Genomic DNA, 18,325 nt, shown 5'->3' on the forward strand with positions numbered 1-18,325 from the left:
AGGATGGCGTTGTCAGGAACTTTTCCAACGTTTTGTAATTTCCTCAGGAAGTCAGAGGTATCTCAGAGATAGCTGGGAGTGTTGGTGGTGGCGTAGGGTTTGAGGAGGGAGTCCATGTAACTGGATATGGTATGCTGTGCATATGATACTGCTTGCTGTTTGAACGACAGAAAAAGTAAGGTTTGGTAGACTTAATCTGTTTAGTGGGAGAGAAATTTTTAAGAAGAGTCTGAAAAAATTGCACTGGATTTGAGGCCTGGTATTAAGATGTTGTATAATTAACATTTACAAGAAAGGACACACACTTGGCAGCCACAAAGCCCTCCATCTTTCTTTGTAACTTGTCCGAGATACAATTTTTGAATTGGTGGTTGCTGTGCAGTGACTAAAGTTAAACAAAGATTGGGTCTACATTACAAAAATAACTTCAAAATTGCTTACTTCGAAGTGAGCAACTTAGATGTTGAGTGTCTATATACACCCTACTTCGAAGTTAAACTTCTGAGTAGGGCACTGCTCCATTGCTGGAAATGGAGTAAGGGCTTTGAACTTAACTTAAAAGTAAGGGGAAAATGTATGTAGACCCTCTGCTGGCTACTTCGAAGTCGTGCCTAACTTCAAAGTTAGTTCCTAGTGTAGACACACCCAAAGTCAGTAGGAAAATAAATGGTATTTTGCTCTCAATGTTTGAATATCCCTCCCCTTCTCAGTATTATTTATAATTAAATTGTGGCCATAGAGGAGGTTACAAGACATTTCTAAATAAAACATTCATTATATATCCTAAATATTGAAAGTAATTTTATATACTTAGCACTCTGCTGAAGATTGCTCAAGAGATAGTGTTGACACAGAAGGTGGTAAAGGCTGAATAATTACTGACTCATTATCACATGACTGGCTGAAAACAATCATGAGCCAGAATGTGATTCTGGTGTCATCTGTAACCAACGCCACCCTGCCCACACAAACGTTTTACTGCCTCTTATATATTTTTGCTGATTTGTAGAATTTTGTAAAATAAATCTGACATTGGTGGTCAACTTTAAAAGTCTTTGGTAATCTATAATTTTGTCAGTAATTAATGTTTGATTTCCTATCTCATATATTGCAGCTGTTTAAAAAACCACACCCACCAAAGCGAGTTAGAACCCGAATCAATGGAGAACTAGTTGGAATGTCTGTTCCACCAGGTTCCACAAGTGACAAGATCTTTTTTCATCATTTAGACAATCTGAGGCCTTCCCTGGCACCTGTAAAAGGTAAAACTCACCACAGTACTTACTCCTGGTCTTTTGGCAGTGCTCATAGTTTTTTGGCTAAATAATTTTTTTCTGGTTATTTCAAACTCAACTAGAACTCCAAATTTAACATTTTAGTCCTCTAAGATTCTGAGCCCCAAATTCAAGTTGAATTGGGCCTTGTCCATGCAAGAAAGTTGTACTAATTTTAGCTAAATTTAGCTGTTTCATTGACTAGGTCTGAAGGAAAAAGAAGGAGTCTTAAACCACGCCCTAAAGGTTAATGCATTGTGTTTAATTCCAACAAACTATGTTGAAGATAATCAAGGGAAGCAAATTTCAGAGCTGAGAACCTACTTGTAAAGGTTCCCTGCCCCAACCTCAGATGTTTAAATATTGCTTGAGAGCCCCATATAACCTCCTTTTTTGTGTGTGAGACCATCGGAGTCTACTTTCTGAAGACTTACAGAAACATTTTGGATATTAAAAAGAAATGGTGCTGTCAGTAGCTACACAGATGCCTCTGGCCTTAATTTTTTTCAACCACATGAAGATAGTAAAATTATCAGAATAGCTAATAGCTCAGTTTAAAACTTCATTGAGATCCTGATGATGCATTCTAAAATATTCATTACTAAATTATATTTAGCACTGATGTCATGTTTTCCAACCAAAGATACGAAGCCTTTGACAAACATTAACTCCCTGTGAACGAGTTAAAGGGCATTATAGCGATTACTTCATTTCCAGTTGAAAAATCAGCCACTTCTGGAACAGAAAGGAGCAGCTGTGTAGGAAGTGAAGGATAATCATCTCTATTTAAAAATGCAAGGGCAGGCTTGGCAGGCAGACTTACAGATACCAGATTTGAAATGCAGCATATGAAATGCGATATATTTGGCTTGGATTTCAGAATCCATGTTTTTGCTGCACAGAAAAGTCATGTCATCTTTACTGACCGCAGGTCTTCAGGCTCTTTTTTTTTGTGTGTGTCTGAAAAACGACATCCAGCAGCACAGAACCCCTTTCTGATTCAGAGGGAAGAGTGCCACCTGTGGAAGTGTCAGTATCTATGCATCCCTAAGAGGTCTGTCCAGATCCTAACAGTGTTTAGCAACAAGAGTTGGTAGCGTTACAGCACGAGTGACATCATTACAGTTTAAACTGAGATTTGTATAATTGTGCATGATGGTATTTTTACTGTGATCAGCACGGGCTGCCACATAATCACAATGTCATACAGCAGGGGGTCAGCAACCCCTGGCACCCATGCCAAGAGTGGCACGCAAGCCAATTTTCCTCAGTACACGAGGTGGGGGCTCAGCTCTACCCTCCACCATGCAGCTGGGATCTTGCTCAAAGCCAGGCTGGCTGTGGATTAACAAAAGACCAGCTAATGCTACCAACTACTGCCTAAATGGAAAAGCTCTGCATCTTAATTTATTAATTAAGATGTTGTAAGTAGGACTATTAATGACTTTCAAAAGTATCATTGGCACTCAGACCATACATAGAGGTCAGAAGGTCAAATTTCGGCACTCCGTCTTGGAAAGGTTGCTGACCTGTTATACAGTGAGGGTAATGTAATGGTTGTGTGTTTGGAGTAATATAAAACACGTTGTTGTTTTGTTGCTTAGAACTCAAGGAGCCTGTGGGACAGATCGTGTGCACAGACAAAGGAATTCTGGCAGTGGAGCAGAATAAGGTTCTCGTTCCACCTACCTGGAATAAAACTTTTGCCTGGGGTTATGCAGACCTCAGCTGTAGACTGGGAACATATGAGTCGGACAAGGTTTGTAAACTCAATTCTAAGTTTTATTGATGTTCTAATATGTGTTCTCTACTAAAATTGAACCTTGAAAATATGTTGTGCATACAAGACAAGGAATTGTCTGTGCTCCATCTGCTTTATTAGTGTTTATGCTGAAGTCTTCACCAGAAGAATGGTGTAAAAATCAAATTAATCTATTGGTACTAAACAGTTAATTTCCGTAATTAAATGAACGAAAATGAACTTCAGGGTTTCTATAGTAAAGTACAAAATCTCACGTGGCACCATCTTGTGGCAGAGGTTGGTGCAGAAGCTACTAGAGTGAAAACCGTAAAAAGAAGGAGAAACACTTTCTCCTGGAGTAAACTAGAGGCCAGAAGTTGAAGAAGAGACTTGCTTCTTATTAAATTCTTCATTTGCTTCAAGAGGAATAATGTAGTGATCTCTGGAGAAAACTGCAACCTGCGATAGCTAGGCAGGTGGTAAAATACAGCTGATGCTCCTGACTGGTTTAACAATTGTATGCGTCCTAATTTTTTATTGCACTTGTTTGTTTCATGCATGTATTTTGTCTTGTCTTCTAAATTGTTAGATCAGTGAGGCAGGAACTGTATTTCTTAAACCTTAGTGAATACATAACACAGTAGCAACTGCCTAGCCTTGCCTGCTAAATAATATAGATGTAGGATTTGGCCGTGGCAAGGAACCTGATTCTTAAAATCCAAGTGAGAATCCAGATTTCTCAATGTTCAAGTGTCTGATACTTGTTCAAGTATATTTGTGCCAAAAAAAACCTTTTTGTGTGCTACTGGAGAAATGGTCAGTATTGCCTGAATGGCTGCTAGTCTAGGAATTGGAGTGATGGGAGGGGAATTTGAAAGAAGGAAAACAATTGTTTTAAATGCAAGTGCCAGTAATGTTCTCACTATACGCTTAGGCATTGTTTTCCGATTTAATTGCATGATAAACATTTAGTATAAATTTATCTCAAATCCTAAACAAATATTTCTAAATTGTGCTTTTGTTTCTTGGCATTCAAACTATGTAAATGTGGGTTGGGGGTTTACTAAAGTTACTTTTATATATATTTTTTCTTTTGAACTCACTTATTGGTAGATAAGTTGCTGAAGCTTTCCTGAAAAGACTAGTGCTAACAACAAACTTGCAAGACAATGTATGCCTACTTCACTTTGTCTTCATTTCTTGTAGGCAGTGATTGTTTATGAGTGTTTGTCAGAATGGGGACAGATTCTTTGTGCAATCTGTCCAAACCCCAAACTGGTCATCACTGGAGGAACAAGCACGGTGGTTTGTGTGTGGGAAATGGGCACATCCAAAGAAAGAGCTAAAACACTCACTCTGAAACAGGTAAAAAAAAAATAAATAAATACATTCATGTTCCAAGGTCAGAGGAGAAAAGGGACTGACCCAGTGGCTGTGCAATGCAGTAGCACTTTAACTGAAAAGATTACCATTCTAAAGGCACTAACTAGAACTGAGGGAGAATTGGGCCTTTGACAGGACCTTAAAAACACTGTGGAGATGAGACGGGGCGGGGGGGCGTGTATTAGGGGTGTGTGTGAAAACTTGAAGGTGTTTTGGGACTGGAAAGTGTTCCTGGGGCCGGGAGAACAAAAATCATACTTCTCTGAAATACTACATTGTGTGTAAGCACCAGGTTAACTGTTTGCACATATAGCATCCAGCCATTTGCAAAGTTCACAGATAAACTCAGAACTCCCAGTTGAATTGTCAGACCCCTTCCAATGAAATCTTTCATTGCTTCTCTTCAAAGGTTTGACTGTTTCTACTTAACTGAAACAGTTTTCAGGACAAATCCTGCCAGTCCTGATTGTGTGGCATTCGAGGAGCAGGGAATATTTGCTTAGAAGTGTTTTATGTTGCTCCTTGCTTTGTTGCCTCAGCACATCACTTTTTGTATACCATACTTAAGGCTAGGCCAGGCTGTCTGTAAGTTAGCATGAAGTCTCTTATGTCTGAATCAGCTCCCAGATGTACAAATGGTATTTCATAATTTTAGGTAACTCATCTTAATATTTGGGAGTTCCTCATAAGCAACAATTTAACTGAGTTGTGAGAGCAAATACACAAGGTACTTAAGACTTTCATTTGCTACTATAACGTGTAACAGTCATTCTCCAAAGCCATACCCTGAGAAGCCATTGTAGTACACAGCAGTCCCCACAGCAAAAAAAAAAAAAAAAAAAAAATCTTTCCTCTGGTCTCTGCTGCTCCAGGCTGTGGCAATCTTGAGCAGTAGAAGAGCTACCTTTTCGATTAAGTATTACTGAAAAACCTGAAACAAGAGCTGCTCTCGGGCTCTTGTACCAATAAGATGTAAACACAAGGGGTGCTTTTAGAGACGAGAATGACGCTTCTGATCTTTCTCTGTTTTCAGTTTGCCAACTGCTTTTTCCCTTAGTTTATGGCCCAAAGTCACCTTATAACTAATTCTCTAATAAAAACTAAATAGGAAGCTATCTAATATTCAGTATTGAGCTATACCCTAGGGGATGAATTTTAAATGGCCACTGGAAGATACACTAATACGGAAAAGAGATTGCTAAATGATCTGGACATGGAGGAAGCAGAGGCGGGGGGTCAAACTTTTTTAAATAATAGAACAAGAAGAGAGATATGTGTTTCTAAATCTTTCCATAGAGTTTTCTGTAGAGTGTGTCTGTTAGCTTTTCACAATGGAATACAGTTCCTATTTCACAAAATTTCTATGAACTGAATAGGGTGGTGTTTTTTATTTTAAATGAATGCTCTCCTACTATATATGTGCCGTATGTATGTCAAATAAGCTGCTCCCTGTTGAATATTACTAAATACTTTAGGCAGTGCTTATGTGAACCAAACTCTCTCCAGGTGTGTGCTGGTAGTCTAATAATGTGTCTAGTCGTGAGTCTGTAGTAAAAGCAGGTGTGTAAGAAATGCAGTTAAACAATCATAATGTCATGGTTGACAGCTTAGAATATAAACCCTCTTTTTTAAATACTCCTTTTATCAGATGTCCATTTACATCTTAAACATGTGTCATTTGCTTTTTGAGAGTCTCGGTTGATCTAAATAAACTGTCACCATTCGATTTAGATAAACTGATGTACTGTAATGAATTCCTGTATTTGCAGTGCTCCTTCTCATAGATTCTAAGGCCAGAAGGGTCCAACTGTGATGACCTGCTATGACCTCTGTTCAACATGGGCCACAGAAATTTCCCAAACTAATCCCTAAAGCAGATCTTTTCAAAAACATCCAATCTTGCTTGAAAAATAGTCAGAGATTTTTTGTTTGGTTTTGTTTTCAGGCATTGCTTGGTCATACTGATACTGTCACATGCTTAACAGCATCACTAGCTTATCACATAATTGTGAGTGGATCACGTGACCGTACCTGCATCATATGGGATTTGAACAAATTATCATTTCTAACACAGCTCCGAGGTCACAGAGCTCCAGTTTCAGCTCTCTGCATAAATGAATTAACGGTAAGAACCAATAAATTGCACAATGTGTGTTCAGAAACTTAAACGTTAGTATCATAATTCTGTTAGTCTATAAGGTGCCACAGGACTTCTCATTGTTTTTGCCAATACAGACTAACATGGCTACCCCTCTGATACTAGTGTCATAACTTTCCACAGGTTTTCCTATACTGTTTTTCTTACAAGAAAACAAAGGTTTTTTCGTAAATCAATCCAGTTTCTTCTTTAGTTCATTTTATTTAAATTTGTGCACACAAGAGTTTCAAATCATGTACATATCCACAGCATTGTTGGTTTAAATCCTTTTTTATACTGTGTTGTCTCTGAAGAGGAACCATATATTGTTCCAACAAAAGGAAGCTATCAAGCTCTTCAGCAGCTTTTGAGATATTTGTACAACTTACCCCCAAAAGTATGTAACAGGGTGCTGCTAAACTGCCTAATGAGATTGTGCCCCACATTGAAAATGTGAAGTGCTTGTTGAGCAGTGTAGTCCAAAAGAGGAACAGTTGTACAGTGAAGGGAGCACGACCATAAAGAAAGAGCAACGTATCATGAAATCCTATAGCTACTGAAACAGCAACAACCAGGACCTACCCCTGTGCATGATGTAGTAGCCAAGAGCCTTCAACCCTGTGAAACTATGGACCTTTCTTTACTGTTGTGTTAGCTTGGAGTATAACTCCGTTTTCCTAAGCTGACTCCTGTCTGTCCACACACAAACAACTCTTTTGGAGTTAAGTAGTTCTAGGATAACTCAAGGTAACTTGTAGTGAAAACAAGCCTGAATTCTTCTTAGAGCCATGTAGCAGTTGAGTGAATGTTAATATAGTACAAAGCTGCAAGCTAGAAGAGGAAGACCCATACTGGGGTCATGTAAAATTAGGCTGAACAAAGTACTGAACATATACTGTTGTGAATAGTCCTGCCAGGGACAATGGTGGAATCAAAATCAAACCAGCTACTACATATCGTAGCTCTGTTAAGTTTGTAATTCTCTGACAGAGGTTTCAAAAATGGATGTCTGAAGTTAGGCTCCTTAAGCCTGTCCTTAAACACCTAAGTCAGTGGCATGGTAGGTGTGCAACACTAAATCAGGACAGCCCCTCACACCTTTAAAATGTGGATTAGGAGCCTAAACTTCAAGCACACATTTAAAAAAATTGTCCTATGAAGTATTTCTATAAATGCCCAAAATCCAGATTGACACTTAAAGGCTTTGGATTTTGTTTCCTTTGTCAGGGTGACATTGTGTCGTGTGCTGGCACTTACATCCATGTGTGGAGTATTAATGGAAACCCTATTGTGAGTGTGAACACATTCACTGGACGGAGCCAGCAAATCCTGTGCTGCTGTGTGTCCGAGATGAACGAGTGGGACACCCAGAACGTCATAGTGACAGGACATTCAGATGGAGTGGTCCGAGTAAGTTGCAGGAGTCTCTGCTTCAGTACTTGCAGTAGGGGCCATCCAGGGTTTTTAAAAAATGTCAAAGTTACAGAAAAAGTATAACTGTAAGTACCAGAGACACATAGCCCCTTCTAAACTGATAGTAGTAAAAATTAACATGCTACAGACTACTTTTTGAGGCATGTTTATTTTGACAGCTGTTTGTATTCCAGGTGTCACCTCTTTCCCATCTGCTTTGGGTGCTGCTGAACTTTTCTGCCTGAGGAGCTTGTTCCCTAATTTCATTTTGCAAGCCCTCAGTGGACCAAATTTTCTTGCAGAAGGAGAGCGCTAATATCTTTTGTATCTCTACTTGCAACAATCCTGTTCTGTTGCAGTCTTGGGCCTGTTCATACCAAATTGCCGTAGGTGATAAATTTTTCTTGAGGACTGGGTTGATGCTGCAAGATTCATTTGCAGTGTGGGTTTGATTTCCAGAGGTGAGAAGCTACTGTGGTACCTTACTCTCTATAGGGAGGCTGGGTTATATTGTAAATGACAGTGAGTAGTGTGCATATACTGCTCTAATAGCTTGAATAAGTTCATAAAATATTTTATAGGCAGCCTATAAAAATCTACTTGATGTTTATCTTATTCTTCTCTTCCTCTTTCTCCTCCCACCGCAAAGTTCTGGCGGATGGAGTTTTTGCAAGTACCTGAAACACCAGCTCCAGAGCCTGTGGAGGTCTTGGAAATGCAAGAGGATTGTCCAGAAGCACAACTAGGTTTTGTTTTTATTCTTTCTCAGTACCTCTGCAAAATGTAGGAATGGTGATATATATTTTAGACCATGGTACAGCACACGCTTTGTGTCTCCTAATAGAGAGAGGACTTGATTCTCCTTTCATGCCTGTGTAATTCCATTGACTTCAGTGGTTACTCCTGTTATATATATGGGTTAATATAAAAGAGAATCCAGCTCCTATTACCTAATCTCTTTGTGCAGTGTCCACAGTTAATGGATGTATTTTTTTAAAAACCCAATAAACAGTTAATCGTTTCCTTTCCTATAAACAGGAACATATAATACCTGAGCCAAAACCTATTTACAGACCATAGCAATTTTTCCAGGAATTTACATTTTTGGGAGCAGATATTATTCTTGTCTTTATGATGAATTCAGTGCATGCTAAATATGACCATTTTCACAGTAGCTATCTTTTCATCTACACATTCAAAATAAATGTTATGTTTGATCTCACAAAACATCAATCTAAGAACCCACTGTATAAAAGAAACTCTACTCTCTACCTGTAGGTGCTCTAAAGGACCTTTGACTAAATCTGAATTTAAAGTAATTGTCAGGGTTGTTTATTAAACTGAACTTTTCACCTGCCAGGACTTTATCATATACATATACATGTAAATTTTCATGCTAATTGTACAACAGTGTACAGCCTTCATTAGGTTTATTACAAAATGCTACAAACACAGACTACTGAAATAAAAGTAGGTAGCTGGGATCTCAGGCCTAGTTTTTATACTAATTTTAAACCTTTACTTCACCTTCATAGTCCCTCTGTACTTCTGTGTCATGCATGCTGTAAACTAGTGACATTTTTGTTCATGTTTTTCTCCATCAAGCATGAATTGTTATGAACTTTTGTAATACAAAATTTAGAACTGCTAAAGTAAGGGTTGGAGTGGTGCATATTCTGGTGATAAGTGGTTGCTGCTTTCATGCTACAATAATAGGATGGGAAAATAATTTTTGAGTGATTATTCACGTTCATTCCAGTAAGTATGCGCATGGTCCATGTGCATGATTGTTGGATAATTTTTTCCCTTAGTGGTACCCATCAAGTCAGCTGTGGAGACCCCTGGCATTACACCTTCGTGGTGCAGTATACAAGACACTGCCAACCTCTCCACTCTCTTAGTTCCTTTCTGTCACCAATGATGGTCATTGAAGCTTTTTCAAACTCTTGCTTTGCAAGTGCATTCATGGTATCCGTCAGTAGTAGTTCAGTTAGTTTACAATTCAGTTCATAGTTGTGAAGATGGTTAGCCTGGGAGATTTCCTACCTCCTGATTCCAGCTCCCTGGACCAGGGCGCACGGTCTGAAGACTTCAGATCTTGTGAGAACTGTGGGGAGCCTTTGCGCAGGAGCAATCCATACTCTTCATGCCTCAAGTGCCGTGGAGAGGGCCATCAAACTAATAAGTGCCCTATTTGCAACAGCTTTAAGCCTCAGCTAAGAAAGCAGGACCATCACCTGCAGCTCTTACTTAGGGAGGCAGCTCTTTGCTCTCAAGGACCACTGGAATTGGCACCGATTTTAATGGTGAGAGCACACTGGCCTTCATGTGGACCCCCTCTGTGTCACATACAGATGTCTCAAGAGACCTCCAGCACTGGTGCCCACCACAGGTGCAGTTGAGCATATAGCACTGTTCTTGCTTCCCGATGCTGCGTAAGAAGACAAAAGGCAGTCCCCAGCCAAACGTCTTCTGAAGGATCCTAGCGGGATACACCCGAAGTCAGAGCACCCAAAGACAGGGCAGCAAATTCTAGCACTCTCAGTTCCATCTCCACTGCATGGTTTGTTAAGCTGGTTATCTCCCGTACTAGGGAGGAGTTGGAGGAGGAGTTGGCCCTTCTGCCACACCCAACATGTTTGAGTCTTCCAGGGATCTACTCCCCAACACAGCAGGCAAGAGTACCAATATCATGTTCAGCACAGGCCCCATTGTGGTCACTGGCATGGACCTCTGCACCATGTTCCCGTGAGACCATCGCCAGTGGCCTCATAGATACCTTCAGTGGCACAGATAGTCCATCACTGAGGCAAGCCTGTGATGATGATGTGTTTCTGCCCCCCAGCACCATCAGCCTCGGCACCACCATGGTTGGGGTTTGAGTATTCATTGCATTTGGACAAGGAGTCCTCAGCATCTAGGTGAAGCCAATACCCCTCCTGATCCTGGTGGCTCTGCCATGGCCCAGGTAGCCCTGATTCACCACACTACTGAACCTGTATGTGTACAGGCCACTGACCTTGTCTCTGCCCCTAGAGCTCATCACCTAGGATGACAACCACCTACAACACCCCAACCTCGAGTCCCTCCACCTCAGGATGTGGAAACTCCATGGCTGACTCAACTCAAGCAGCAGCACTTGGACTCTCTAATGTCCTCTTAGGTAGCCACAAGCCTTCTACATGTGTAGGCTTAGTGGAAGCATCTCTCTGTTTGGTCCTCACAACAGATGTCCACCTGCAGCAAGCCCCAGTTCCTGTTATCCTCTACCACCTCCAGTACTTAAAGCATCAGGGCCTGGCCATCTCATCCATTGAGTGCACCTAGCAGCCATTTTGACACTTTACCCAGGGGAAGGTGGTAGATCCATTTTCCATGATGGGGTGGTTGTGCAAGGGTCAAAAAATCAGTTTGCCAGCATGTCTTGAACTTGGTCCTTTCTAAGCTTATGGGACATCCTTTGAGCCTCTAGCTACCTGTCCTTTATCCTACCTCTCCTATAAGGTAGTCTTCTTGGGAGCCATAACCTCAGTACAATGTGTCTGAGCTCTCACCTTGAAACCACCATATACCTTTTTTTATAATGACACGGTGCAACTACCCTTTCATCTAGCACTCCTGCTGAAAGTGGTCTCATGCTTACATATAAACCAAGACACCTTTTTGCTTGTGTTCTTCCAGAAAGCTCATGCTATTGATAGGGAGAGGGCCCTCCATGACGTGGACATCAGGTATGCCCTGGTGTTTTACATGGACCACACATAAATCAACATAATTCGTTATTGCCATAACAGAGAGACTGAAGAGGGCCCTCACCCTCATTTCATCCTAGCACTTCTCACCATGGATCATATCTTGCCTCAGGGTCTGCTGCAACTTGACCAAGGTCTCAGCACCAGCCATGACAACCGACTCCACCATGGTGCAGGCTTTCTTTCAAGCATTCATCAGGCAGACCATTTTTGAGGATATTTAAAGGGCAGCCATGTGGCTGTTCATTCACACCTTCAAATCTCACTATGCCACTACACACAGGCACTAGACTAAGTGACTTTTGGCAGGGCAGTCCTCTTCTGTGGAAACTGCTGATGAGTCACCTATAGGGATGCGCTTTCATAACTGTTGTTCTTGGAGACATTTTGTTCATTTCCATTCCAAATCCCACCCACGTCCCCTTTGTCTTAATACTTGGGCAAGAAGGAACTGAGAGGGTGGGGGATTGGCAGTGTCCAATATACCGAACCAGTAAAGCACCATGTTAGGGGCCTTCACAGCCAACCTGATGGTATCACGAGAATGCAAATTCTCTGGCGTTTGTGTATGCGGCGCGCGCACACGTCTGTTGGAATGGACATGAGAAACATATTTCAAAGAATAACAGTTATAAAAGATAAGTAACTATTTTGCGCGCTCTCTCAAAAGATTCACAGAATGGTGATGATGCTCACAGAGCATTGTCTTTCCTGACGCATCTTGCAAACTGCAGGCTTAATGTGGAATGGAAAGAGAATTAGTTGCAGAAGAGTGTAATGAAATTTTAGATCTTGGTGTAGACATCCAAGATAAGAGATGAGTGGAATTTACCAAATCACTTTAATTGATTTAGGAGCACAAATATCGCTGGAGGTCAGTTAGGCGTACTTGAAAATCATATCCAGTATTTCTAGAGAATGAGAAGTGGTATTTCCGGGAAAATAGCAGTGTATGTAATCTTGTACTCTTATGGGGGACAGTATTCAGTGGAACACAGATGAGCAGTGTGATATCCACTAGTATGGGCATGAGTTGTATAGCTACACCCCTGCACTGATTTGATGAGATAACTGTCTATGCTTACACTAAATTCTTCTGTAGATGTTGCAGTGATGCAGCTGTATAAAAAGAAAAAAAATTAGGTGTAACTTTCTTGAGCTAACTTTTGTTTCTCTTCTGCTATACAAAATAGGACAGGAAGCCCAAGATGAGGACAGCAGTGACTCTGAAGCAGATGATCAGTGTATCAGTCAGGACACTAAAGCACAGGAAAACCAGCCGAACAGCACCAGCCACAGACCTGTATCATCGAGCAGAGCAGCAGCAGTATGGTCAGCAGACAGTGGCTCTGATGACTCAAGACGTTGGTCAGACCAGCTCAGCTTGGATGAGAAAGATGGCTTCATCTTTGTGAACTATTCTGAGGGGCAAACTAAAATGCATCCCCATGCTCAGGTTAACCACCCAAGCCACACAGAAGTACGGCACTACAGCAAACTTAAGCCAGGTATTGGAAGTGAGAAGCACATACTCTCAAGTAAATCTGTGCTGTAAATGCCTGTTCTTCGAGAGATGTCCCTGTGAGTACTCTGTGATTGGTCTGGTGTCATCCCAGCTCGTTCAATCAGTTTTGTCCAGCAGTCTGGCATGGGGCATGCATGTGTGGTACTGTTGCCACACGCTGTAGCAGTTGGAACTGTGCATTCACAGTTCACACTCTTCCACTCCTCAGCTGCCCCTGGCCTGAGACTGAGCTCTGCCGTCCTCTGAAAAAAAGAAATAGTTTGTGTTCGAAACAGTTAGTGGTTACTCCTTGTTACTTAATGTAGTTGTAGCTAGGCTTAAATTTAGTTCTTCAGGGTAGTGTAGTTTTTAAATAAATATTCACACTTGAAAATGCTGGATTCACCAGGCTTAAAGCATTGCTCTACTTGCAGAAAAGCCGTGCCAGGGTCCAACGGATGCACACAATGTGTCCATTGTTTGGGGGAATCCCACATCCCTAAAAAATGCCCTCACTACAACAAACTAGGGCTTGTAGGGACAGAGATTTGAGACTCAAACTCATTTTAATGGACAAGTCTCTCAGACCTTCCTCAGACCTGGGCAAGCAGACAATGCCGACTTCATCTCCCAATGGCAAAATCAGCACTAAAAAAGAGAAGCGTTTCGGGGCTGCAGGGAGATCGTGGTGCTAAGAAATAATCACAGACTAGATTATGCCTCATTGGTGCACCAGGACCCTCATATTAGCACGTGATGCCCCCAGCCACTCTGGCACAGTCCAGTCGACACCTACACCTGGTACCCACCACACCAGCACCGGGGCCAACAGCACAAAACAGCCTAAGTCAGCCACAGCACTGACCATTTTTCCCCAGAGTAACAGCACCTGGTTGCCTATGTCACTGACAGCATTCTCCACTCTGGCGTTAGCCTCTGTGCCAACACAGCTAACAACTCCAACAATGGTACTGCCTTCACCATTGGCACCGATGCCCTTTTGCATATGTAGCAACCTGGCCATATCCTCTACACCTCAGTCCCCACTATTCAGCACCAACCTATCTCCACATCACTCAGCACCACAGTTTACGTCACTGGCACGATCACATTACTCAAGCAATGATGAGAATGGCATACAAGCTAATTTTTCTCCTCATGACATCTTCTCCCTCTGTGTCGTTCTCCAGTGCTCTGGCCCTCATCAGAGACTCCACATCATCATAGCATACTGCAGTGGTACAGACATCCCTGGCTACCAACTCCCCTGCTCTACCCACCACAGTGGCCATACTGGAGCCCTTGGAATTCATATAGGACACACACTAGTCATTATAATAGTCCCAGGAGGCAAAACAGTCCACCGAGGCATCATCCAACCTCACCTCCACAGATGGCAGAGGAACATATACAACAAGCCATGGATCCTGAGCTGGAGATAATGGCAGAAGTACCCCCAGACTAATTCAGCTTCATCACCGGATGAGGCAATAATGCCATTGCCTCCAATGGCTGCAGATGTATCACACTTTCAGGAACTCTTCCACAAAGTAGTGGCAGAGCTTAAAATAGCTCTAGAAGAGGTTTCATATCACAACATGAGCCCACTGACATTTTACAAATGACAACATTGGCCAAAGCTGCACTTCCTGTCAATGCAGCCATTCTGGATCCTGCAAAAACAGTATGACAAACACCTGCTACCATGTCACCAACATGGAAAAACACTGATCAGAAAGCACTCTGAACCACTGAATGGCTCAGAATTCCTTTTTACATACCCAGACTACTCGGTGGTAGATACGGCTCGCCAAAGGGGCAGATGGCAACACTTTTGACCAACCCCAATGGTTGTGGACAGCAAAAGACTTGACTTTTTTGGCAGAAAAGTGTATTCCTCATCAGCTCTCCAGTTCTGAATTTCCAGCTACTCAGCCCTCTTAGCCAAATATGGCCAAAGAAACTACACCAAGCTCCTTGACTTTGTGGATGATATTCTGGGGGCTCAAAGACCACAATTTAAAGCAGTTGTGGTAGGACAGACTCTTGCCTGCGTGCCATTACAAGCAGCACTTGTCTCTGCAAACACCGCAGCATGGCTGTAGTGATGTGTAGGTTAGCCTGGTTTTCTTCTGCAGCATTCCCTAGAGAAATACAGTCAACAGTTGAGAATTTCCCTTTCAGTGGTGTAAGACTATATGCAGCTAAAACAAATGAGGTAAATGCGCACAATGAAAGATTCGAGAAATGGTCTTCATTCTCTAGGAATTCATATCGGAGTGAGAAGAAGGAGACAGTACTGCTATCAGCCTTATCAACATCCATGGTATCCTCCATGTACCCACAGGAACTATAATAATTCTAATCAATCCTGTCAAAGGCAGAGACAGCAGTGCCACAATCATCAGGCTCGGCACCACATCCACAACTGCCTAATAAACAAATCTGAAGGCATGGTCGAGGGTCTAGAATGGCTACAGTGATGCACACTTATCCCATCTTCTGAAATCTTTTACAAAATTTCCTCAACAAATGGGGGTCCATTACATTGAACAAATGGGTTTTAGAGGTCATCCAGCAGGGCTCTATTATCCCTTCTATGTCCAAAATCCCCATGCACCCTGCCTACCCTGTTCCGTTTCAGGCGCTCCTCTCATGAGGTACTTAAGAGGTGCACCATTTATTGCAAATAGGAACAGTGGAAATAGGTCCCCATACAACCCAGGGTGAAAGGATTTTACTCCTGCTATTTTTTTTAACTACAAAGAAGAGCAGAGGACGGTGTCCCATTCTTCACCTGCACTGGCTTAACAAATATTAAAAACTCAATGATTCCACATGGTTACCCTATTCATTATCATTCCATTGTTGCAGCTCAGGGACTGGTTTTCAGCCCTCAACCTACAAGAGACCTGCTTACATGTGACCGTACATCTGGAACTTAAGAGATTTCTCAAATTTACAGTTGGCACAGACGAGTTTTACCCTTTGGCTTATGCATGGCCCCCAGGTTTTCTCCAGAATCCTTGCAGCTGTCGTAGCACATCTCCACAACAGGACATCATCATCTTCCCTTAACTAAACAACTGCTTAATCAAAGCCTATTTCTGTCAAGACATGCTACTGCTTCAATCAAATGGGCCTCATCATAAACAGGGAAAAAACAATGTTTCAACACGCTCAACAAATTCAATTCTTAGGAACCTACCTCAATTCTACTATAGCCAAAGCCATGCAGCTACAGGACAGGTTTTGCAGCATACAGTCTTTAATAGCTAAAGTCTGTGAATCCCCACAAATTACAGCATTTGAATGTCTACAACTCTTAGGACACATGGCAGCCACCGCCTTCATAGTGAGACATGCTCGTCTATATGTGCAATGCCTCTAAGCATGGTTCAGAACATTATGCAAACCTTAGATGCCTCACAACTATGAGGCTTAGCGTGCCGAATGTGGTAAAGCACTTGCTGGACTGGTGGAGACAACCAGTCAGTATTTGCTTGGGAATCCCGTTTATGACAGAATCCGTCAAATACTCACCACAGATGCCTCTTGCACATCTTCTTGATAAATCAGCATAGGGCTTGATGGTCCCCACAGGAGGCTAGCCTCCATATCAACCTCTTGGAGCTTTGGGCAAACCTCAGCGTTTGCAGACATTTCCTGCATCTTCTAAAAGACCAGCATGTACAAGTCATGATGATGATAGACAATAATGCATGCACATTTCATATAAACAGTCAAGGAGAAGCAAGGTCTTGCTCACTGTGCTCAGAGGTAATAAAATGGTGGAACTTCTACATGTGCCACAACATACTAATCTCTGCAGCTCACATACCTGTAGCACACAACACCATAGCAGATGCCCTAAGCAGGCATTTTCCCCAATAGCATGAGTGGGAAATCAACACTTCCATAATACAGGATGTATCCCTCACCTGGGGCCATCTGTGATAGACCTCTTTGCAACAGCCAAGAACATGAAGTGTGCTCTTATGTTTGAGGGCAGTGGTCAGTTGGGGATCACAGGGACGTGCATTCAAGATAAACTGGTAAAACAGACCATGCCTCACCTTTCCACTCATTCCACCGCCTCTCCAGGATGATAAAGAAAATCTGCACAGACAGAGCAAGAATAATTCTTACAGTGCCAACTTGGCCAAGACAACCAGTATAGCTTTTTGTCACACACAAGTCCACACAACTCTGCTTTCTTCGCAACCTGATTGCCATAGAACTGGGTCATCACCTACATCCACTCCTACTGAGGCTCCAACTCACAGCATGGCTTCTCAATGGCCCATGTGTGCAGAATTAGACTGCTTAGTGGAAGTCCAATAGGTTTTATTGCACAGCAGGAAGTCTTACACAAGGTCCGCATCTACCTTACAAATAGAGGAGATTTACCACATGGTGTGTGACCAAGCACATAAACCCAATGAGGGCACTGATCACATCAGTGCTTGACTAAAGTACCTTGCAACAAATCGGCCTCTGAGTTCAGTTAGACTACATCTTGCAGCAATAGCAGCCTTACATCAGAGAATAGAATATGGCTCGCTCTTTGCACATCCCATGGCAAAATGCTTCCTCAAAGGGCTATAGAAGAGAAATCTCTTGTAACCCCATCAGATCTGAACCTCATCCTCTCTGCATTGATGACACCATTCAGACCCCCTCATCTCCTGTTCCTTGACCTACCTTTCCGTAAGTTTGCCTTCCTCCTGGTGATTGCATCTCGCCAACGTGTAGGAGACCTCCGTACACTATATTCTTTCAGATAAGGTCACAGTACTCCCACCCCAAATTTCTCCCAAAGATTCCTTCTTTCTTTCTATATCCATGATCCCCATCCACCTACCAGTATTTTTCCTGACACTGCATGCCAGCCTGCCTCTTCATCATCCATGCACCCTTCGAACATTAAAAGAGCCCTTGCATACTACATAGACAGAACAGAATTTCAGGGAAACTATTATTCTTTTCTATAGCTAACCATTCTAAGGTTACCAATATCAAAGCAAAGACTATCTAGGTGGGTATTTATTGCATAAAACTGCTGTACAAATGCAAGAGAATACAACCTCCCTATCCCTTAACACCACATTTCACCAGAGC

At 42.1% G+C, this 18,325-nt stretch overlaps 1 protein-coding gene across 3 annotated transcripts in view; it reads left to right on the top strand.

Annotated features, from left to right (window-relative positions):
- WDFY3 (WD repeat and FYVE domain containing 3) overlaps positions 1-18,325 on the top strand; it is a 284,323-nt gene that overhangs the window by 259,121 nt on the left and 6,877 nt on the right. For all 3 annotated transcript variants that reach the window (XM_074993680.1, XM_074993682.1, XM_074993681.1), the window contains 7 exons: positions 1,115-1,262; positions 2,879-3,033; positions 4,222-4,380; positions 6,344-6,523; positions 7,763-7,945; positions 8,598-8,694; positions 12,894-13,208. In XM_074993680.1, coding sequence (XP_074849781.1) covers positions 1,115-1,262; positions 2,879-3,033; positions 4,222-4,380; positions 6,344-6,523; positions 7,763-7,945; positions 8,598-8,694; positions 12,894-13,208 — 1,237 coding nt within the window. The remainder of the gene's footprint in view (positions 1-1,114; positions 1,263-2,878; positions 3,034-4,221; positions 4,381-6,343; positions 6,524-7,762; positions 7,946-8,597; positions 8,695-12,893; positions 13,209-18,325) is intronic.

Source organism: Carettochelys insculpta, chromosome 4 (assembly GCF_033958435.1).
Source record: "Carettochelys insculpta isolate YL-2023 chromosome 4, ASM3395843v1, whole genome shotgun sequence".
Classification (NCBI taxonomy): Eukaryota; Metazoa; Chordata; order Testudines; family Carettochelyidae; genus Carettochelys; species Carettochelys insculpta.